The 22985-nt window shown below is 40.1% G+C and overlaps 1 protein-coding gene across 1 annotated transcript in view; it reads left to right on the forward strand.

Moving 5' to 3' along the window:
* RAB31 (RAB31, member RAS oncogene family) overlaps positions 1–22985 on the forward strand; it is a 61140-nt gene that overhangs the window by 17848 nt on the left and 20307 nt on the right. Inside the window, exons 2-4 of the mRNA XM_021527772.2 lie at positions 9123–9202; positions 11341–11422; positions 21486–21557. Coding sequence (XP_021383447.1) covers positions 9123–9202; positions 11341–11422; positions 21486–21557 — 234 coding nt within the window. The remainder of the gene's footprint in view (positions 1–9122; positions 9203–11340; positions 11423–21485; positions 21558–22985) is intronic.

Below are 22985 nucleotides of genomic sequence, written 5' to 3' on the forward strand. Positions count from 1 at the left end.
TGTGGAGGACCCACACTGGAGCTGTCTGTGCCTGAAGGATTGCACCCCATGGAAGAGACTGTGCTGGAGCAGTTTGGGAAGAACTGCACTCCATGGGAAGGACTCACATGTGAGCAGAAGAAAAATGTAGGAAGTCTTCCCCCTCAGGAGGAGTGAGAGGCAGAGACAATGCTCTGGTGAGGCACAGGTAGAGAAACTGGAATAAAATTAAGCTCGGGAAAAAGGGAGGGGTGTGGGGGAAGTGTTTTAAGATTTAATTTTTATTTTTAATCATCCTACTTTGATTGGCAATAAATTAAATTAATTTCCCCATTTTGAGTCTATTTTGCCCATGGCAGTAGTTGGTGAGTGATCTCTCCCTGTCCTTATTTCAACCCACAGTTTTTTTGTTACATATTTTCTCCCCTGCCCAGCTGAGGAAGGGAGAGATAGGATGACTTTGGTGGGCACTTGGTTTCCAGGCAGCATCAGCACACCACAGGAGGCCAGATACATTAAGCCCTGACTGGCAGATGTTTTTCTGTTTTAAAAGAGCCAGTAGAAATATACAGGTGGTATTGAAGACGCATATAAATACCAAACAAATCAACTCAGTGCTTGACTATCTCTTAAAGAACTTAAATAGCTCTTTGTGACTGTACTGTCTGAATGCTTCAGAACTATCACTGTTTTACATCCCCATAATGCTGTTGCAAGGTAAAATCAAATAACTATTTTCATATGGCAGCTAGTGAGCTGAGAACAATAGAGCCAAGAGTTACTGTGCCAAATGTAGTCCTTGTATCACTAGGAGGAAGGATTGCATTCTGATATAACAGGACTGACCTGATTGTGGGTAGAACAAGTGCTGCACTTTTTTGTGTAGGGGGAATTAATATAAATCTAATGTCCTCCAGAGGAAAAAGTGTGATTCTGTAGCTAAGTTGTGCTCTGCAACAGCAATGTTGGCCTGAAAGCAATTAGAAATGATGTGTAGTTTTTTACTGTGTGGGTGTTGGCATAGGTCATCCTAACATAGTGGGAGTAATGTACCAACTGACTTAAAAGATGCCTTTACTTCCATATATATTATGAGTTTAAAGAAGGGAATGCAACAAAGGGAAATGCAAATAGGGATGTCTGTGTAAAGTTCACACAGGCAGACCAGAAGAACTGTGGTGGTTCTTACTGAAGTGAGACACTGCAGAATCCAGCCAGGGTAAAGCCACCAGACAAGGCCAGTGGTGGCCATCCTCCCTCTCAAAACAGACTTGCAGTGCGATCCAAGTGTTTGTGCTGGTAGCTGGGCAGCTGGGTTCCAATATTCAGTGTGAGTGTGTTCATTTGGCAAGTACCCTTCACTCAGGAAAGTGCATGGCAGCAAAATGACACTTCTGGGAGCCAACTCTGCTCCTAGTTCTTCCCTTTCAAAAATTTGCTTTGCAGATGAGTATCTCCGAGATCTTTGTGGAAATTCCTTGGAGATCACTGGTGGTATACGGCCACAAAATTTTAATTTGGAACTTACTGAAATCATTAGTGTCCTGAATTAGGTGCCTGCGATATTTTGACTGCAGAAGTGAGGCTTCAGAGCACCTGTACCTGCATCCCTTTGGTTCAGGCTGAAGCCTCAGGCAGTTTTGTGTTGGTGAAGCAGCTGAGAGCCAGTGTGTGAGTCTAAGAGCTGCTCTTGTATTTTCATCTGTGCAGTTATGCAGTGATAGCTTTGCCCACTTGATACATCTTGCAGGTGGAAAAACTGAATGAAGGCAGGAAGCTTTTTGCACTTCTTCCTAGACACCACTCTGCAGTGCATGGCTTCAATTTCCCTGGGACTAGCCTGACACTTGGCAGATTCAATTCAGTCCCAGGGGTGTCTGAACCTTGGTCTCCTGTGAGGTATTTCTCCTTACAGCAATGTTTTCAGACAACTGAAAGTGATACCCAAACACATGGAAGGGCGAAGGACGTGTTTTAGGATAGCAAAAAGTTTATTGGTTAGAGTAATTCCTGGATTAAAATACTGTCCTTGGAAACTGCTATCAGGAATCTGTTGTGCATAACTCTTCCTTGTATGTTAATACAGTTGATAAAAATCCAAAGGCAGTTTCAGATGCTCTTCAAGCTGCCTGTCACAGCCTTCCAGAGCAGCTGTAAGTGGGTTAGTAAGACATGGAAAGTATTGCAATGCTACCTGCATTTGATCAGCAGAGTAATGATTAAAATGTTAAAGGCAGGCACAGAGGACTAAAGCAGGCTGCAAATTGCAAGCTTTAATTTATTTTTCAGCTTGTTGCTTTTTTACCTCTGCTGGAATTTAGAAGACAGCCATAATCCTGTGCTCAGCCTTACTGTGTCACATGCCTTTGGGTTAAGAGCTGGCAACCCCGAAAGCATTCAAAATGCAGGTTGGGTGTCTCAGTGCTGCATGCCAGACCGTGCCCCCGGAGTGACATTCCTCCTGGACACCAGGCTTGACCAGAGCTGAGCTTACATTTCTGCTAAAGTTCAGCGATACTTTACAGCTCAGGCCTTGCAATTTGTTTGATGATAGCTAATGAAATGCAAACCATTTAGCAGCTCTGAGATGCAATTACACCGCTGTGAATTCTCAGATTCCATCAAAGTCCTGCTGAGGGTAATGGGAATGGGCCAGGGTGATTCAACTGTAAATCAAAAATGAAAGCGTGGCCAATTCTGACAGTGGAAAGAGGAGCTGGTCAAATGTGTAGAAGCTGATTTGCCAAGTCAAAACCAGCTGCGCTTTACAGAGCTACTGGAATGAATGGTCTCTCTGCATTTGTGGGTGGTTGTTTTTTTTTTTTTTTTGGTTTTTTTTTTTTTGGTTTTTTTTTTTTTTTTTGGTGACTCATTGATTATTTTTCTTCCCCTTAAGTTTAAATGCTGTTATTCTACCTCAGGTCTCAGGTTTGCCCGGCCAGTTGCAAAGGTTTTCAGTGCCTGTTTTTGGTATATAAAATACCTAATGCATTGGTAATAAAGCACAGTTTTCACCTTTTTGGTAACTTCATACCAATTCAAGTGTTTTCATCTGTACATCTTTAGTACTTCAACAGAAAGCTCTGCTCAGAGCAAGACAAGGACCTCTCCTTCATCTCTGCTCTAGCACTGGCAGGAATCAAATTGGTGTTACAAAAAGTGGAATTTAACTTGGGAAATCTTGAGCATAAACTGGCTCCTCTGTTATTTTTCAGTTAGGGATGAATCAGCCAAGAGTGTCCAGTGGTGTGAATATGTAACAGGGAGCCAGGAATTGCTGCTTCTCTTAACAATGAGGAGCAGCCAGCTTCCTCTCTGGGCAGATCCTCTTCCAGGAGATTGAGACAGCTTTTTGACTGCACCCAGTTCTGTATGTTTCATCAAGCCTGTTTTGTTTTGGTTTGGTTTTTTGTTTGTTTGATTGATTTGTTTTGTTTTTTGTCTGAAGGAAGACAGAAGGTGCTATCATCTCACTGGATGGTACACTGAGAGAATTGTTAAAGACAAATTGGACCACAGCTGTTTCTGGTGCATGCACTTAATTGTACTTCTTGATGCTAACCTGTCTGGAGAAAGCTTCAGAACAGCTTGCTGGTAGGCTCTGGTACTGCTCTCTGGCTGAAACCCTGAGTTCCATCACTGTGAGCAGCTTTGTAATTCCAGCCCTATACCTCATGAAAAAGCTTTGCCATGGGAGGCTTCCTGGGGGTTACACTAAATTAACCCTGACTGCATTGGTTGCGCTCTTTTTCACTTGATCAGAGATCCTCAGAGGAAGGGTTCAGCCACCAAATGCCTCCTGCCTTTGCTGAAGTTAGGGTGATGGTTGGCAGCTCAGCTTTTGGGGAGCTTGGCACAAATGAGCTCTGAGGAGCAGATGTATTCCTGCTGTGAGGTGCAGGGAAGTCCTGCTGGATTTGATGGAAGCCACATGAGCTATGGGATCAGTTTTTGGCATGTGAGAAAGGATAAAGACTTGTCAGGTCCAAATGTTTCTCATATTATTACTGAAATAACATCTTTGCCTGGGGATTTTTGAGCACTTAGTATTTATACCCTCCAGGTTGCTAGGGCTCATTCTTCTTTTGATCTGTAAGAGTAACTCATGTTAAACCCTGTCAGATTTAATGAGACCTGTCTGTAGCTGATGTCTCAGTGACTCTTATTGTGAGGAATGTTTTGAAGGGACAGACATTTTTAATTTTAAAATAGTTTTACAAATTCAAATTGTAAATTTGATTGAATCCTGGCTTTGTCCAAGCTGATGAGAAAACTTCCTTCCGAAGGAGCTGTGCGTGGGATCCCTATTTATGTAGTGGTCACTTCTCCATTGCTTCTTAATGCAGATTTTTGTGGCCTGTCTCCAGGGTGTCTCAACCTTCCTTTAAAGCTGAAATGGGAAGTTAGTCACGAGATCTGTGATGGTTACAAGCCAGATGTTCTTTTTTTCTTTTTTTTTTTCCCTTACTTTGCAATTAGAAGGACAGAAGGCAGTTTCTTCAGTGTGATCCTTCTTAGGGTGCCATTTCCTTGTGTGAAGTGCTGTCTAGTGTTCTTGTTTTGTTTGTATTTTCAAAACCCTAGAGTCATAAAGAATTTTTTTATGGTTTATCTAATTATACACATACTTAGGAAGCCCTGTGTGTTAACATAGCAGAAAAAGACTCTGCAGAGTTGAGACTAAAAAAGCTCTTGCAGCAGTCTGCATGATTGTAGGGCTGCTGTTCAGTCATCAGTCATGATATGTGTTGATTTTTTTTTGTGAATCCAACATTTATTCCAGATGTAAAAAAAAAAAAAAAAAAAAAAAAAAAAAAAAAAAATTACATGAAGAGATTAGTTTACTCAGCACAATAGGGCTTGACCCTCAATCTGTTAAAAGCTGTTGTAATATCAAAGAAGCTACAGACTAACAGCCTAATCAGGGATGAGTTTACAGTATAGCTCCCTCCAATTTGGAAAAGTGCTTGGAGGACCAGGTCCTATGTGCAAAGATATAAAAGAGATATCCAGATTTAAATTAAATTTTTCTGCATTAGCTTTTTCTGCTGGGATAAATGTGTTTGGAACAATGGACAGAGGAATATACCAAATGCCTATTTATAGTGGGAAAATGGTTTTCTTTTTTAATATATTGCTCATATTTTTTCCTGCTTTCTTTTTTTTTAATCTCCCTGTAAGCTGCTGCAAATCAGCCAGAAGCAGCTCAGTTGTTGCTTGCCTGCAAATGAGTTGCCAGCATCCTGTAGTGCTGCTAGCTTGAAATACAGTCTCATCTCCTTTACATTAATGAGAGCCGAGGAGAGCCAAGTGGGATGGTTCCCCGGGAGCAGGAGTGTGGGTGGAGGCTCTGTTTTCTGTGGCATTCTGCTCTCCATTCTGGTGCTCTTAAAATCCTCTCACCTAAATCTGCTGGTAAGGGATTGTGGAAGAACAGAGAATGTGTTTTCCAGGGTTAAAGGGTAAGAGGCTGGAATTAGTCATGCTTACATTGGTTCCTTGTATTTATCAGAAGCATCTGATGCAGTTTTAGATTTTTGAATCCATTTTGCTGACCAGGGGAGATTCTGGAGCTCTTGCTACTTATTCTGGCAAACTAATAGTGGCTCACTCACTGTGAATGACATTTCTGCTTCTTTCCTTTCTCCCTACCCCACCCACTTTGCCTATCTTGCTACAATGTGGTTTATAACTGATATTTTAAAAGTGTGCTAGGAGGCTTATGAAGAAGAAAAAGAATAAAGGGAAACCTGTAGTTGATTTCTTGAGTGATTTGTGAACACTTTGATTCGCAATAATTATTTTATATTTATTCATTTCTTGCCACTTCTTTCCTGGTATGCTCTTGATCGTGATGAGTCAATGAAGCAGTGCTGAAGCCCTTGGGCTTCCTGTGAATTAGGGTTTTTCCAAAGACTAGCAGGATCTGTTCCTTGAAGTGCAAGATAACTCCTGAGGGCATGTTCTCAGTTTCTGAAACTTATCCAATCCGCTCTGCTCAGTGCCACTGTGACCTTTTGCATAAGCCAAGATGCTATACTTTCGTGTATGTTTGATGTTATATGTACACCAACATCAGGTAAAATAAAACAGAAAAACAGATTAGAGGGTATAATAGCAGAACTCTGAGAATTGGAAAAATAAATCTTCTGTATGCCTGAATGTTACCCAGGCATGTGGCTTGCTAAATCTGCTATAATCCTTTGAAGGAAAAACAAAAACCAAAACAAGGGAGATCATCCCCATCAGATGTTAGAAAAATAGGTTTGTGTAGAGAAAGACCATATAGTAAGGTACAAATCAGATGGTTGCAGGAAAGGTTTATACAGCCTTAGCAAGGAGGTTCAATATCAATGCACTGCTGAGAAAAAAACATTTTTCCTATATCTTTGAAGCAACAGCTCTGCTTTCCTTGTTGCCTCTGGGAGACTTGAAAGTTTTACTGACTTTTACTGTTGTCAGTAAAAGTTGAGGTCTCTTTAGCTGTTTTCAAGTTACTGTATAATGTTCATATGCCATGATTTGCTTTGCTTTCAGGCAGGTGAATGTCTTGATTGATGGGTGTCAGTACAGTTTTCAGTAACATGGACTGAACACTGTCGAAGTAGTTTTAAATCCCATGATGGAATTATAATCACTGCCTTAAGGAGGAAGCTTTTTCTATTTTACTTCCTTCCCTTCTGTGCTCTAATTATATTCTGGTAGATGGTGGTTTGCATCCTCCCGGCAACAAAAGGGAAGCTGGGAGTGCTTGTTTCAACTGATCCCCCCCGGTGCAATAAAGTGCCTGGCTCCTGGAAAGCACCAGCCACTGGCTGCAGCAGTGCTTGTCCTAGAAACAGGTTCACTTGTGGTCCAAGTCCATTGGTTTCACTCCAGTTACTCAAGGGGGATATTTAGCCTTCTTGATAGTGCAAGCAATCCCAGGAGCAAAGTGTAAGAATGCCTTTAAGCTTCTGGAGGGCTATTGATGTGTCTGGCATATGCTTGAGTTTGACTGTGCTCATTGTGAGATGTGAAAGCAATAGAAACTTTGAAAAGTCCTTTTAATGTTATCATGAAACATTAGTAAGAGCCACGAACTGAAAGATGAAGAGGTTCCAGGAAAATGAGCTAAGCTTTAATCTATGCTTGTGGATGTCACGTCCCTGCCAGAGACCCTGGCTCCTCTTTTAATTGCAGTTTCCATTCTGAGTGACTCCTCAGGGGAGCTGGAGAAGCAGATGAAACCGAAGCATCATCGGGTCACCCGAGTCAATGTCTAGTTTCAAACACGGTGGCAGAAACACTGTCCCCACAAGAGAAAAATGTAATTCCTTGCAACCAGTGGGTGGTAATTCTAGTTTATTTACACCATTTAAAATCTAGAAAAATAATTAGATCCTCAATTTCAGAGCAGAGGGTTTTTTTAATTTTATTTTTTTAGTATGTTCTGCCATCCTCGTGTAGTAATTATACAGCGATGTCAGCTGGAATCGATAATGAAGGCAAAATTTGGGAATAGCAACAGGATTTGTTACTGCTATTGATCAAAGGCTACAGGGCTGTTTTAAACACTGCTCCTCTCTTTGATCTTTTTTTCTTATTGATTGGACAGAATAGATAAACAACTGTCTGTGTAACATGAGCATTTATTATGGCTTTTAAGCTGACTAAGGACAGCTTTGAATTTAATATGAGAGTGTAAATGATGGTTTTCTAATAAGTGCTGTCTATAAAGACTGGCATGACAATACAGTTTCATGTAAGCATGGTGGAAAGAAATGTAAATACGGGCATTCTTTTCCTTATTCAAAAAAAGATAACATTGCAAAATTGATTATAGGAGAGGCAGAGGTGCTATTTTAAATATGTAGTTATATTTGGGAAAAAGCTGTTTTTCTTTTTTTTTAATATATAGTTATGTGCCTTGTGCTGTTAACAAACTGTATTGTGTTATCTTGGCATTTTTCAAGAGTGTTGTGTAAATTTGTCATCTTAAACTGTTGATACAAATGGAGCTACCAGGAACAATCTGGTAGCTCTGCAATCACTTCAATGAAATTAATAGAAAACTTTCCATTGACTCTTTAATGAGTTAGATTGGACCCTGGGCTGTCATTGTTAATGTCTTGGAAAGGTCAGTATTGATTTCCTGGCATCCTTTTTGTCTCTAAGGAGGCTCTTTGCAATTCTGTGGAAGACATAGTGATAATGTTACTCCTCTTCCTTGATAATTCCCTGTATAATTTAAGTTCTACCTACCATCCAAGGCTTTGGGCAAAAACAGACAGACTGAAAAATGTTTAATTTTAGGGAAGTTGTTTATATCTTAGATGCCTAAATAATATTTCTGCATAATTTCAAGTTTTCTCGTGCTGCTTCAGGTTATTTTGAATTTTATTTCAGTATTGTACTGCTGTTATTTTCCCCTACTGATTGGGTATGTTGAAAGAAAAAAAAAAAAAGATTCTTCCTGCAAATGGAATCAGCCTACTATGTTACAGTGTAGAAAGTAAGCTGTGTTGCCTTTAAAGTAATGCACTGCAGACCTCTAGCATGGCATGCACAGACAGAGCTGCACATCTCTGGGGATCCAGATCTTTGGATTCCTACCTTTTCAAAACCACCCAAAGCTTCTGCAAAGTTTCCACTAAGTGGGCTAGTTTGTCTTGCCGTGAAAAAGTTATTTTCATTAAGTCAGTACTGTCAGAGTGCTAAAATGTTGGTGTTATTAGTCTGTTTTGGAAGCTTGCTTGGGCTGGCTGTGCAATAGGCCTGAATGTGATTGTTTCTCTGGCTGTGCTGTGTAATGCGCCGTGTGTTGGAAAGCACAGGGTTTGCTCGTACAAGTAAATGGCTCTGCTGGATGGACTGCAGTCCTTGCAACAGGAATATAAAATCCACACAATAAAATAGAGGGCTTGGAGAGAAGGGAGTCCTGGGAAGAGGGCCAGGCAGACTGACTCACAATGCTGATGTTTGAAAAAGATAAGCAATGTCCTTACTTCTCTTCTGAAGTGTGTAAGGTGCCCCACTTGCCACAGGACAAGAAGAGACAGTCAAATATTAATTTTTGAAAATACAGCAAATGAAGTGTTGACACCTAGGGTCTCCTGCATATGACTTTGTTGATTCACTGTCATGCTTTCTTTGATTTTCAGGATACTGGGGTTGGGAAATCAAGCATCGTTTGTCGGTTTGTCCAGGACCACTTTGATCATAATATTAGTCCCACTATTGGGTAAGTATCACACAAAATATCGCTTTGGTTTTCACTAGTCAGTGAGGTTTCAAATCTGACCCTTGAGATATTTAAGTCCTAAGGTAATACAGCCAAAACAGTCTAAAGTGGGAAGCTTTTGACAAGGCAAAAATCAAAACCCCACAGCCCAGGACTCTGTGACCTGCACAACGATCAGGTCATCCCACAGCTGAGTAATAGCAGGAAGACAATGGGAAGCCCTTAAAGTACCTTTGTTGAGTGTCCTGGTAGGCTGGGCTGGAACACGGACACTGTGTGTTTCCCCATGGGGATGTGCTTTTGTCTAAGTTTAGGACGTGTCACATTGTTCTTTCTTAAAATAGGAACAATGCAATTTCAACTAAGTATAATTAATTTATATCACTTCTTTAAAAACTACTAAGTTTCCATGTATCAGACCATCAGAATCCTAATAGTCCTGTAGTAGATTTTAATTCATACTTTTTTTCTTTTAATATCTTAGGGACAGATTTTCCAAGTCCAGTGTGGCCTGGAAATTTTTTGAAGTTATGGATCGGTTATGGGAAAGGAAGCTATTATGGAATGTACAGAAAGGAGTAATTTGAGGGGGAGGGGCTGATCTGGCATATGTGTCAGAGGTGTTTTAAGTAGTCTGTGAGTGATTGGTATTGACTGCTGTGTGTTGTTCAGAGGGTTGGACAGTACCTTCTGAAGCTCTGCCTTTCAATGCATGAAGGAGTCTCAGCTGGAAGCTGCACGTAGAAGTTCCAGGACAATTTTGGATTCCTGAATGAAATAAATAGAGAAAAATGGACAGAGAGAAAGGAAGCATGTCATGAATAAAATTACTGGCTGAAGGACACTTGTTTGCAGTGAAGGAATTGATGGGAACTTGAGTGTTTTTGGTTTTTTTTACTTCTAAACCGTTAGCAGCCTTTTTCCCCAAGTAGTTGTTGTTGCTAAGTAAATGCCTTCTGCTCAATTTGGAAAACAATTTTCCTCTGTTATCATAACAATGAAAACTAAAGGGATTTTTTTCCATTAGGAGATTAAAATGTGAAGGCTAGCTTCACACAGGTGATATTATTTGTCTACACAGATAAGGGTTTTTTTCTTCCAAATTATTAAACTATTTTAAATATATAATCCTTGCAATCAACAGTAGCCACTGTGGAGCTATAAAGTTCCCATTTTTGAAGCTGTGAAGTGTTGCTTATTGGTTTGAGAAGGAGAGTGACAACTGAGAGAACACATCCTGAAAACAAACAATGAAATGCTGCCTTTTTATTTTTTCCTTAGTTAGTATTTTCATAAACAATGCAGCATTGTTAAATGCAACCAATTTGCAGTTAGCTGTAGAGGAGAACTCTGGTATATCATTCTCAGGAAATGTTTTGTTCAGTCATATGTCATTTGATGTAATTTGGTGCTTTTGTAACGACTGTGCATTGTATCATATGCATCTTTATGAGCCAGGAAAAATGTTATCACAGCAAAAATAGTTCAGCAGTACTCAGATAGGATGGGAAAAATAGAAATCTGCCAGAGTTTGGCACTCTCTCCTGCCAACTTTCAAATGAACTCCTGTAATACAGAAAAAGCCTATAAATTTGTATCCTTCTTTCCTAAAGAAAGAAACTTTGAAAATATTGATCTGTCTTATTTCCTATGGAAAATAAAAGACACTACGAAGGCTTTTTCATTCCAGTTGAAAGGGAGAACAACTTTCTTGCATTTGTTTACCATGTGCACTCCAGCAGGTGACTTTTCTGTTCCGTGGTGATCCAGTCTCATATGTTAAAGTGGAAAGTGGCACATGAGGTTGTCTGTTGACTTTCTCTCAGGTTTGTATCACCAAGAAGATGGAGCTAACAAGAAAGAGAAGCCATGTGTTAATGGCAGGAGCATTTGTGTTCCTGGAGTCATGAACAAGTGCCCTCTGAACTTCATAGGCATTTTCCCTTGTTTTAAAAAAATACATCTATAGGTAGCATATGTCCTGTGTGAGAAAAATGAGACTTCTACTTCTGCACATATTTTATCAAGGTTTTGGAGTTTTCCCCAAATGCAGACTAATCCAGAAGAACTCACTAAGGTCTATAGGTTACATATTCAGAGTGTCGGTTATGTTACAAATTTCTCTTTCTTGTTTCCAGAGCATCCTTCATGACTAAAACTGTGCCATGTGGGAATGAGCTTCATAAATTTCTGATCTGGGACACAGCTGGTCAGGAACGGGTGAGTATCAGTTTGCAGAATGCTTTAATTATCCTGATCTCTCTTAATGTGTTGATGTACTTTTTCTAAACCTTTCATCTTCAGAAGACTTTGTAAGTATCAACTTACTGAATCTTTGCAAGGCTCTGCAATGCAGGTGGTCAGCAGGCACCAGGTATTTAGGTTCCCTTTCCATGGATGGCAAAAATGCAGAGACAGGCTGACCATATCACTTACCTAAAAAAACCCCAAACCATGGTGTGAATTGTCACCCACCTTCCCCAAGACAGCTTGAGCAGTGCCCCAGCAACATCCAGTCCCCTCTGGTTTCATCAGGTTTGTGTGTGGCAGCTCTCATTGGCATTGGAAAGGCTTTGACTTGCAGTCCATGGGCTGGGGTGGTCTGAACTTAGGTGGTGACTCTGGGGTTATCTTGGATTGGGACAGTGAATGTAGGCATGGCTTGTCTCTGCTGTTATTATTTAATAAATTACCACTGGCAACCTGAACCACTTTGGGTTTTTGTCTTGATTTTTTTCAAGCCATAAGGGATTTTTGGGCATTAGTTCATCTGGACTGTATGTAAATCTGGTTGATAATTTTTTTTTTCTTCTAATAGCCTCAGTGACAAGTGGTATGCAGTACTAGATTGTAGAACTGTAGGTTTCTCTTAATATATGCTCATGTTTGTCTTGAGAAATATGAGAGAAATGGAAAAGCCTATGCACACTTCTAGAGCATCAAACTTGTGAAATGGCACAGTGTCTTTTCATAGGAAATTGTAGCTATGCTCACACTAGGTTGGGATAAAATGAGATGCTTATACAGACTGGATGTCAGTCCTTATACATCCTGCTGTATGCTCCATACCTTGTATGTGAATGGTGGGCAAAGAAGATTTGTGCTCTTATTTGCAGGAAATGCTTATACTTTTATTTATAACGCACAGTGTGAGATAAAGTGACTGATTAAATCTGTTGGCTCATAACAATTCAGTAAGTTATTTGTCATGGGAAAGTGAACCTTGAAAAACATATTTGAAGCCTAATTCCTTCCCTTGAATTTTGTTTGTTCAATTTCTGCATGGTCTGGCGCTGATAACTGACTAGTTATTGCAAGATCTAGCAAAAGTTCAGTTTTCTTTCCCATGGTTTCAGATTCCTTGCTTATTCTCTCTCTTTTCCCTTCACTGCCATGTTCTCCTTGCTTTTCTTTTTGGCACTTTACACACAAAACTCAGTTGGATTAATACTTATATCAAGATTTACCGATTTTCCTACATAGTCTAAGGACTCTCAAAGCCCTCTAAAATTAGGTGAATAGTAATATTCTTCTTTACATATTTACTGAAACAATGATACCTCATGTGAGGCAGGAAATCTGTGACTGGGCTCTGACTCTTGGACACTAAATTCATCCTTCCAAACTAGTTCCTTATGTTTCCTCTCAATTTTTATCAGCTCATCATTTTTCAAACATCTGCTTTCCTTTTTTCTGTGTGTGTGTATGTCAAACTGTGGTGAGCAGTGAGCACTACAAACTTTGTTAGATTGCTTAGAATTTATTACAGATACAGCATGCTAAAATTTTTCATTAATTAGTGATCATGAATTAGTCCAGGGACCATCTTTTTGTTGTGTGTTTGCACAGTGTATTCCCAGTCCTTCACTAGGACTAGGAAAGTGGAGTGATATAGTAAACTAAGTTCATTGGTGTGGAGTGCAAGCTATGGAGGCAGACAGGTTTCCCAAGGTGAGGTCCATACTGGTCCGGGTCATTCACTGTCCTAGAACATTCCTGTTTTACATTGCAGCTAAACACATGATGCTTCACAATATATTATTCACTTTAATCAGGGATTTCTTTGTTTTGTTTTGCTCCTTCTGATTCAAGAACAAATGTCTCCTCCTGTTAATTTTTTTCTAATTGTCCTCTGACCAACAATGATGACCCAGCATTGAAGCCTTCACGGCAGAAGGGCCCTGGCTGGGATTTAACTGAGGCTTCACTTACACCATGAAAGTTAAGCTCAAACCTTTAACCATGGTAGAGCATTCAGGCAGAAACAACAGTAGCAGCACTTCCGTGATCCTCGTTCGTGAGTTTGTCCTTTTTAATGAGTTTTCATTTCCCTGTTCATAATTTTCTCTGGAAACCGCTAACTTGGAGGTGATGCTGCAGAGTGACAATAATGCAGCAGAAAATGGAGATTAAAAGCTTTTCTATCATATTCCTGGTGGGAGTGAATGCCGAGTGTGCTTACGTAGGAGGAGACCCTGAAGAGGGGTATGTGGCTTATGGTGAAAAATTCACACAGTACATGATTACAAAAAGAGAGAGAGCTTCTTAATCCTTCTTTTTTTTTTTTTTTTTTTTTTTTTTTTTTTTTTCTTTCCCTTTTTCTTGACTAGAGAGAAACAAACTGGCAGTTTGTTTCCACTCACAAAACCACTCACAAAATCCCTTTATCTTCCGTGCCTAAGTACTGCTCTCTGTGGACCTGGTTGCTTTGTGTTGGTGTGCTATCCAACAAACTCGCTTTATTTTTTTCTTCAGTCACTTTCCCTCCACACCAGTATTTCCCAAATGTCACTTTCCCCCCTCCTATCTCACGTTTTCCCCATTAGCTTTGAATTGTTGCTGCAGAGTTTGGGACTTAGATGCCCAACAATTATGTTGTTATTATCAAAGATTCCCTCCCCTAAGAAGAATCTACTCGCAAGTTAGTTAATGATATTTTTATTAGCATATATTTTGGTTCATGGTGCCCTAAGTAGCTTTTAATTACAATGTTTTGTTTGAATACCTTGGGTGGCTGCCAGCTTTCCATTTTGCCAGCTGAGGAATATTGTAGCAAACGGGGAGTCTGAGGGCCATATTTCTAGGGCAGGAAAATTTATCTCTGTCCTTTTTAAATTTAATGTGTTGAACTCTGGGACTTTTAATTTTGCTTAATAGAAGAGGCCTCAGTTACTTGAGCCAAGTTTAAAGCTCGATAGGAATTATTGAGCAGCAGCTCTCTGGCCAGTGAGAGCAATGCACAACTTTCCCAGGCATTGTCCTGGGGAAGGCTGTGAGAAAATCAGAGAAAAGAATGAGAAACTATTCTTATTTTCACTTGCTGCACCTGTTGTTGTGAACATATGGAATGTGTCATGGAGATATGTTTACCAAAGAGTGGTTTCTTAATTGGCCAGTGGTGATGGTGTTTAGATTGGGTCCACCTGTATCGTGACTGCCTGTAAGGGCGATGGGTTTCTTAATAAGTATAATATAATGAAGTGATAGATCAGCCTTCTGAGAATCATGGAGTCAGTGCTAATTGTTACCTGGCTGGGGGCTTGTGGCGACAGTCCCGAGTTGTGAGCTTTTTCTTTTTCTGTTTTTTAACCTTCTCCATTTCCAGGAAAAGACTGACTGATGACATGTCCACAGCTCTTTATAGCTGTCTCTTTTCTGAGTGGCAGTAGTTGTCCTGGTGATTCAGAGACAGTGTCACAAACCATCTATCAATGACTTGAATTATTTCTGCAGGCAAAATGCAGCCTGAATTTTGCTCTGTAGTGTCATAAATGTGGCTTTGATGGTCTCCCACAGCTCAGTGAGAGTCAGGGTGATTCAATGTGTGTAGTGTGAGGACCTCTTGAATGCTGCAGATGTTGATAGGCAATTTGGCAGTGTGTGACAGCACAAATGGCATTAGAGCTAGCAAACAAATATGTTATTTTTACTATTTTCAGAGTGACATAAAGCACAGTAAATCATTTAAGGGATGCATTTAAATGTGTTTTTTCTTAAGCTTCAGCAAACTTGCAGCTTGATGGTGAGTCATGATTTTGGTGTAGTGTCTTTTGCATCCTTTGTTAAATGACTATAAACTTCAGAATGGCTAAGCACAGGTCACTTCTGTGATGTTGCAAAGGTTTGTTTTCTGCCTATTTAAAATACCTTTAAAAGGCTAACCAGAAATGTTTAATTTTACCTTCTTCAGTTGAAGAATTCTTAGACATCGGAAAAAAATGCTCACTCTTTTATATATATATATATATTTAATCTTCAATTTAACTAGCAAAAAATACTCATAGATCAGAGACAGATCTTTTCTGATTTACTCAGGTTGCAAATCCTGAGAACTGGAATTTCAGCCTTCAGTCATGTAAAGAAAACTACTTAAGGTTTTAAAATGCTAAATGGTATCTTAAAGTTGCTTTCATACATAACATTTTTCCCATTTGCTCTTTGCCAGCTGAGAATGTCAGGAATTTTGTATCCCTCCCTCTTTGAGAAGCTTGTGTGTCAGGATAATCTGTTTAATGCTTTTGGGTTTTGCCTTTGCTTCTCTCTGCACCACCACAATTTTATGTTTGTTGGCAGCCACTGCCTTGAAGGTGGCAAGAGTGGGGCACGTAAGTGTCCAGAGTTGGGCAGGTGTACTTCAGGTGGTTTTTGGGACGGGACTGAAGGGGTTTCGTGGAAGTGGCCTGGCAGAAAGGGCCAAGGGCAGGAGAAACAGGACACCTAAAATCACTTGCAGCGGTGTGGCAATGGCCTGCTGAGTGAAGGGACCTGATAATATGTTTGAGATGAGAGTCCAGAAAGCGTGAGTGGGTGTAATAGGAAGGGGACACTGCCTGCACGTGTCAGCAAGCAGCTGAGCCAGAGGCTGTGCCTGTCCTTGCCATTAGTGGCACCCAGATACAGAGTGAGAGTAAGGATCTCTGACTTTGAGAGGAACCAAGTGGTTTGGTCTTGGCCGCTCAGATGCAACATATGTTGTCAGAGAACAGCTTCATAGGAAAGGGAATGAAATTTAGTCAAATGATCACAGCTGCCAGGAAGCAAATCTTGTGCTGCTGTGCACCTGCAGGTGCTTGAGAAGGCATTGTGTAGGAAAATTATAGCTGAATTCAAAGTGTGTAACACTTGCTGAGCACTGGTGTGATTCTGCTCAGTCTGTGCACCCTTATCCTTTCCAGCTGTGCCTATGGGCAGAATTATAATCCTTTTACAGTAAGAGCAGGTTCTTTACAGTCTAGAATAGTAAAAGCAAACAAGTGCAGGAGTTAGATGGTGGTCGTAGTTGTTGGTTTTGCTTTTGTTTTTTGCCTCTGACAGTGGAATTAGGAAGAGGCAGCCCTGCTGCGGAACTATGCCAGTCCTGGGATACAGCACCACAGGATGGTGCAAAGATCTGCTGACATGAATTAATGTTCCCTGGTGTGTCTGGCAGATTGAGTGAATCCCAACTGTCTTCAGCAGCATTTGTCAGCCTGTATATAAACAAGCAGGAGTGGTAGTTTTTATATCTGTGTTCATTTGGCCTGTGTTTTGCTTTCTAAATCAGCATTATATTAGACAGGGTTAAGAGACTTCCACTACCACAGCTCAGGAGTGATTTACGCTGTTTTCCCTTGATTTTGGTTTTCTGTTCCAAGTAGGAGGTGACGGTTTTCCTTCTTCTCCATTCTTTACTTTTAGTAAAGAGGAAGCGTGGTGTTACTTGTGACCAAATACATCCCTCTGTGATGAGATGTACAGGAAGCAGAAAGCAAAATACTACAGGGCTTTTAAATAGGTGGTAAAATGGCTACTTGGTTCTATTTTTCTGTCCTTTGTGAGGACAAAGCTTCTGTTGACTTCATTGAGATGGCCAGATGAGGGGTTGCAGAATCCCAAAATACTCCTGGAATCAATGAGAGAAACTCTGGTTATGCTCAGCTTGCATTTGCACCATGCAAGACTGAATTTGCTGTCTGTACTATGGGGCTCTACAGCTCTAAAGGGTTGGGCAGCTTCTAGTTGGACCCTGGGGTTCTGCTTGCAGAGGAAATTTCATGATGCACATGTGGTCTCACTTCTTTGCTTAGTGTCAGAGATGATGAAACCACAAGTGTAAAGTGGATGTGTTGGTAGAGCAGCACAAGGAAGAAGGTGCTCTGAGCCCAGTCAGCATTGTGCCAGGATTCAGGTGACTGTAGGTATGGAGCTTGCTGTGTGTCTTCCAGCAGGAGAGTCCTGGAAGTAATTGATTATAGGTTTTGGCATGTCTTTGGAAAATAAGTTTCTTATTTATATTTTGAGTGATCCTTTCAGCCTGGCTAGTGGATTGGAAAGTGTACCCCTGCAACTTGAGTATGGCACTTTGTGGATTGGCAACCTCAGCCTCACCAGTTGCTATCAAGCTCTCCAAAAGCAAAATGGGACTAATGAGTGATTCAGTTGGTAAATAGGCACATAGGCAAACTTTTTTTGGTGGACGTGAAATGAGACACATGAAACTTCTAAATTCCTACAGTAGGTGGCCTGATAATGGTAGTTTACTCATTATACAGAGATGGGAGATGTTCCCCATGCTTAGAAGGTGGAAAGCAGTTGAGATGAATTTTGGTGGTGTAAGTACCAAGGTTCTGTATTTTTTGCTCCTAACAAAAAACATATGCTGTGAAGCTGTAGGTAAGTTTTTAATTTTTGTGGGGGTGGGGGGGGGAAACCAGAGGAGAAAAGCCACCTCTGAATGTACTCACAAATTAAAGGATGATCATGTGAGTATGATGCAGCCATGAGAAAAGTGTTAGGGGATGTGCATTTAAGGCTGTTCAATATCTATAATGCTGCATAGAAACCTGACCAGCAGTCAGAAAAGATGAATTGAAGCTGGACCAAGCATAAGGAAAGGTGATTAGACCCTGATTTCTCCCTTTTGCATTATCTTCAGAGTGGAAGAGCCTAGTATAGCAGACTGGCAAAGTTAAATCTGCAAGTTTGTTACTCTGTATTAATATTTCAGCTAAAGGCAAGCAGTGATCCCTAAATTTTACTAAGTCAAGGTGCAAGCAAATTGCAAGCAATTTAGTAATTAGGAATTAAAAATGTTATTAATTGTCAGTAATATCATCCCTGTAGCAGTATAATGAAAAAAGAAAACTAATTATTTTAGGCAGAACATTGACCAGCTTTTGAAATGGGCTAGGAGTGATTATTTGTGATGGTGGGAGCTGATGAAAATCTCTTTGTGGTCTTTGTTTTCCTGTTAGGCCAAGGAGATATGAGCTGCTGCTACCTGCAGGAAGGGGTGGCACCTGCCAGAGTGCTGCTCTTGGCTGCAGGTTATGGAGGGGCTGACTCCCTGGAAAGTGGGGGCTGTAACCTGAGTGTTCCTGTGGCAGAGCCAGGCAGGAGTGGCTGCCTGAGCATTTTTAGCTGGCCCTTCTCAAGCAGTGTTGTTCTAATGCCAAATCTCACACTGTTTCTGTTTCTCCTAATTTTATTGGGAATTACTGGTTACAGAAATACTGATCTATAGAATCAAGGTTATAGACATTGTCACTTATAATACAGAAAGTAGTCCTGTGAGATTTAATTTTGTGAGCTATTTTTTTGTGTGTCACTTGTTTTGGGCATCTGTCCCACATTTGGTCTTTGGCAGGTGAAAAATGTGCAGATTAGTATTTTGTATCCCTTTAATTAATTTGGTGTGACTCTCTTTTTCCAATTAATTAGGCCAGAAAAAATGTTAAATGGGGACTTTGCTTTTGGGCACTGATTTAAAAGAAAAATTAAGCATCATTATTTGTATCATATTGGAAAATTCATGTTCATGAAGGACATTTGGTAAGAGTCTAGTTTCATTAGATCATGAAACTCATGCAGTTACAATTTTTTCAGCCCCTCTTGGTTCATTAATTGTTGCAAAGAGGCTTTTCCTGTTTTCTTGTAGAAAACAGCAATTTCTTGTGACTGGGGCATAGTGTATTGTCATGTTTGTTTATTAGCCTGTATAAGAGAATGACAAAGGGCATTTTTTTTTTGTTGTTCAGTTTGTTTGTTTGTTTGTTTTTTGCTTTCTGGTCCTAACACTACAAGTACTCTTCATATTTGAAGAATAAATCAGAAGCTATTAAGGGAAGTGTTCTTGTCAGCTGGTCAGAAAAAAAGGGAGATAAATTCTCAAGATGTTGTACAGGTTTTCAGTGTACTTTCAGGGCTAGTCTTGAAGGAATTTGGGATATGTGAGTTAAACCAAATGGCTCTTGTGAAGTGTGATAACTGTTATCTGAGAGCTCTTTGTAAATTCATGAATACTTTGTAGTCTAGATTAAAATGTAATCTAGATTAAGACCAAATCAGCATGTGTGTCGGGTTTGAATGTTTTTTTCCTGGAGTTTACCAACTGGGAGGAGTGTGCATACACCATGAAAGGTCAGATGTACCCTCCAGAGTTAAGGTTCCTGACTTTCAGGCTACTTCAACACAGCACTTATTTTGAGAAGACGATCTTGGCTTGAAGATAGTAAGAGATAACATCTAGATCTAGTTGCAAGCATTCTGTGAGCCAACCGGGCAAGATACCCTCCTAGACTCCTTTGTGATTAGGAAGGACTTGGGGGATGTGGTAGTAAGTGGGATACCTTGTCCACAGTGATCATGAAACAACTAATGAGTCCAGTGTTTTCTTTAGACCTCCTCTGCTGTTGACATACTTGAAAAAGCCCTTCTTCTTATCTGAACTGATCTCTCAAGCTTGTCAGTGTTTAAGAAGCATTTGGACAATCCCTTAACAAGATGATTTAACTTTTAGCCAGACCTGAATTGATCAGGCACTTGGTTTACATGATTGCTGTAGGTCCATTCCAACTGAAATGGTCTGTTCTGTTCTAACACGCTGAAAATTTCTGTTGTGATTTAGAAGCCTAAAAATTCTGGAAAGCATTTATTGAATTAAGCATTCAAGTAATAAAGCTACATACGAAAACCCCAGAAAGCACACATCTACCCAACTCCCTCAGGACCTTGGCTGATCCCGTTTCTTCAGACTACGCTTCTTGACTGATTCCTCTTTCTTTTCTCATCCTCTTTCCTGCTGTTTTCTCTTATTAATGAGCTCTCCCACCTGCCTCGCTCCCCAAAACACTTCAGCACTTGACCATCTGTCACTGCTGCTGTGCATCCATACTGTTACAAAGGAAAGCGTCGACCTTGAGCTGGTGTGCGTGATCTGTGATAAATAGCTTACAAACTGGCAAGCGAACCAGCACTGCAAATAAACTGCCTGATACGTAGCATGTGAAACAGCAAGAAATGGGGAAGCTGCTAAAAGTCTAAATGCTCAGTAAGTAGGTACAGATCTGGGAAATGTGCAGGGGTTTGCAGTGTAACACGTGGATCCGTGCATGTTTGCTGGGCGGTGAGGTTCAGACCCTGCCCTAATAATTAATTTAATTTAGGTGCTGACCTCAGTTATTAGCTGCAGCTTAATATGCAGCTTTTCCAGATAACTTCCCCTCCTCAAAAATTATAAAATGGCTGTGTGAGCATGCTGAGACTAAGTGCATTTTCCAAGAAAGATTATTTTTGGATTGTTTGAGACTAAGCTTAGTTGAATCAGCAGAAAGACTTTTTTTACTTCCTTACTCTAATTGTAATTGTAAGCTGAAATTCTAAATCAGCTGCTTAGTCATTGGTAAATTATGAAAATTATGCTGTTCTTCAGTTGTTCTAACAAATATGTTTATTTCTTGGGTTTTTTCCTCAAATAATGTTTTCATTGAAACAAAAAGCTGAAGAGTAACTGCAGGAATCCATGTTTTTTGAAATATCTATCATAGTATAGGATAGGTAAACAAGACAGGTGTTCAGATTTTTCTGACAAGTTAGTTTTATACAAGTCATTTGCAATGTTCTACAAAATTCAAACCCGAGATGAATTCAGTCTTGGATCTACAAAGCAAGACTGGTTTGCCAGGGGAAGGGGTCCCTATGCCATCAGGTTAGGCTTCCAAGTGCAGTTGGTCTTCCTGTCAAAACTTGTCCTCAGAGTCCATGCCATGTAATGGAAATGATGCATTGAATCAGCAAATGCTGGTTTTGTAAATTCAGTGGGATGAAGAGCAGCATGCGATAAAGCAGGGCTGACTTTTTTGTGTTTCAGGAAAATGAGAGATGGGTGACCACTGATAAGGTTTGTTCTCTGTGGGATTAAAGAAGGCATGTGGTCCTGCCATGGCAAGTCTTTGAGACCTGGCAAAGCATGTGATAATTCTGATTTATTAATGATAATTTCTCTTGGGGGTTTGTGTTTTAACAGTTTCATTCCTTGGCTCCAATGTACTACCGAGGTTCAGCAGCAGCTGTGATAGTGTATGATATCACCAAACAGGTAGGACCTTTGGGATACTTTTTGCCTCCTCTGTTTGGGCCTGAGTTAGAGTTAAACCCCACAACTGCAGAATTTAATTTGTCTGGCATGTATATGCTTTGGTAGTTTGTACAGATCTGGGTGGAGGTGTGCAACTGCCTTAAAACATTAAATAAAATTCCTGATTCTGTGTTGTTTCAACTTCATGTAGACAAAAGGTGGGCAACTGCATTTTGTCAACATTTCTTTAGGTTTCCTCTGACTAAGAAGACAGGATTCATATACCCCCTACCTACCACCACCTATATTCTCTTTGTGGAGTTGAATTTTTACTACAAAAATCAGCTGTTAGCTTTATCATCCCAGTAGAAATTAAATTGTTTGCATATTACTGATTTTAAAACTAATTATTTTTATCTAAGCATATAATTTCATGTTTGTATTGCAAGTGCCATGTCTTAATTTTCAAACTGGTATTGAAATAATCTCACAACATCTTACATCTCAACATTATTCATTTGGAGTGAAAGTTGTATTTTTAGATGCTTAGCTTTTCTGGCTCATTTCTCAGGCAGAGAGGGCTAGGAGATTCCAGGTGAATGATTCTTTCACTCCTTTTGGAAGAAACCACTGTTGATATAGCAGAATTAGAGGCAGTGTTAATGGATGGATGGCCAGAAGAGTTCACTGTAATTTTATTCCTTTCTTGCCAATTGACTTATTTCCTAAGAGGTTGGGAGGGCTGGTTTGGTTCCCCAGTGCATTCGTGTAATGCTCTGTGTGGCCACTGTTGTGCAGCAGTGCTGTTCTCCACTGCTAATTTGCCAGGAGAAGGTGAGGAAGAGTGAATCGTGCTGGATTGATACTGCTGATCTTGTAATATATTGTAAGAATAAAATTTTGTTTTGCCAGCCTTTTCTCCAAGCTTATGTGGAACAGCTCTCAGAATAAAGAGGGGGAAATAGGAGCGGAAGGTCAATGTGTATTTCACTTTCTGATGCTTAATATTCAGTGTTAATCATTAAAGCAGAATGGATTTTTTCCCCAAGTGACTCATAGGGCTCTACCTTTGGTGATACTGATGCAGATATTGCTGATTTAGAGACAACTTTTATGTGCATTTGTGAAGGGAAGAAATTATTTATCATCTATTTTGGAACTCACTTTGTCAGTAAGAACTTAAACTGTGCATTATAATTAGAATCTCTAGAAAGAAGTGTTATCTTAAAGCTACTACTTCACTGGAGTAAAGAAGTGGAAAAATTACTATTAAAAGGTAGGTGGCATCAGACAGAGTTTGATTTTTGTGCTTGGAGGGAAAAAAAGCCAAGTGAATTGTCACCTCTCTCTTCAGTTTTATAATGAGTAAATTGAGGTTTATCAGATCACAGATTTGGAAATGCAGGGAAGTGGGCATCTCTGTGGAAACTCCATTGCATATTACAAAAA

The sequence above is a fragment of the Lonchura striata genome, chromosome 1 (assembly GCF_046129695.1).
Source record: "Lonchura striata isolate bLonStr1 chromosome 1, bLonStr1.mat, whole genome shotgun sequence".
NCBI lineage: Eukaryota > Metazoa > Chordata > Aves > Passeriformes > Estrildidae > Lonchura > Lonchura striata.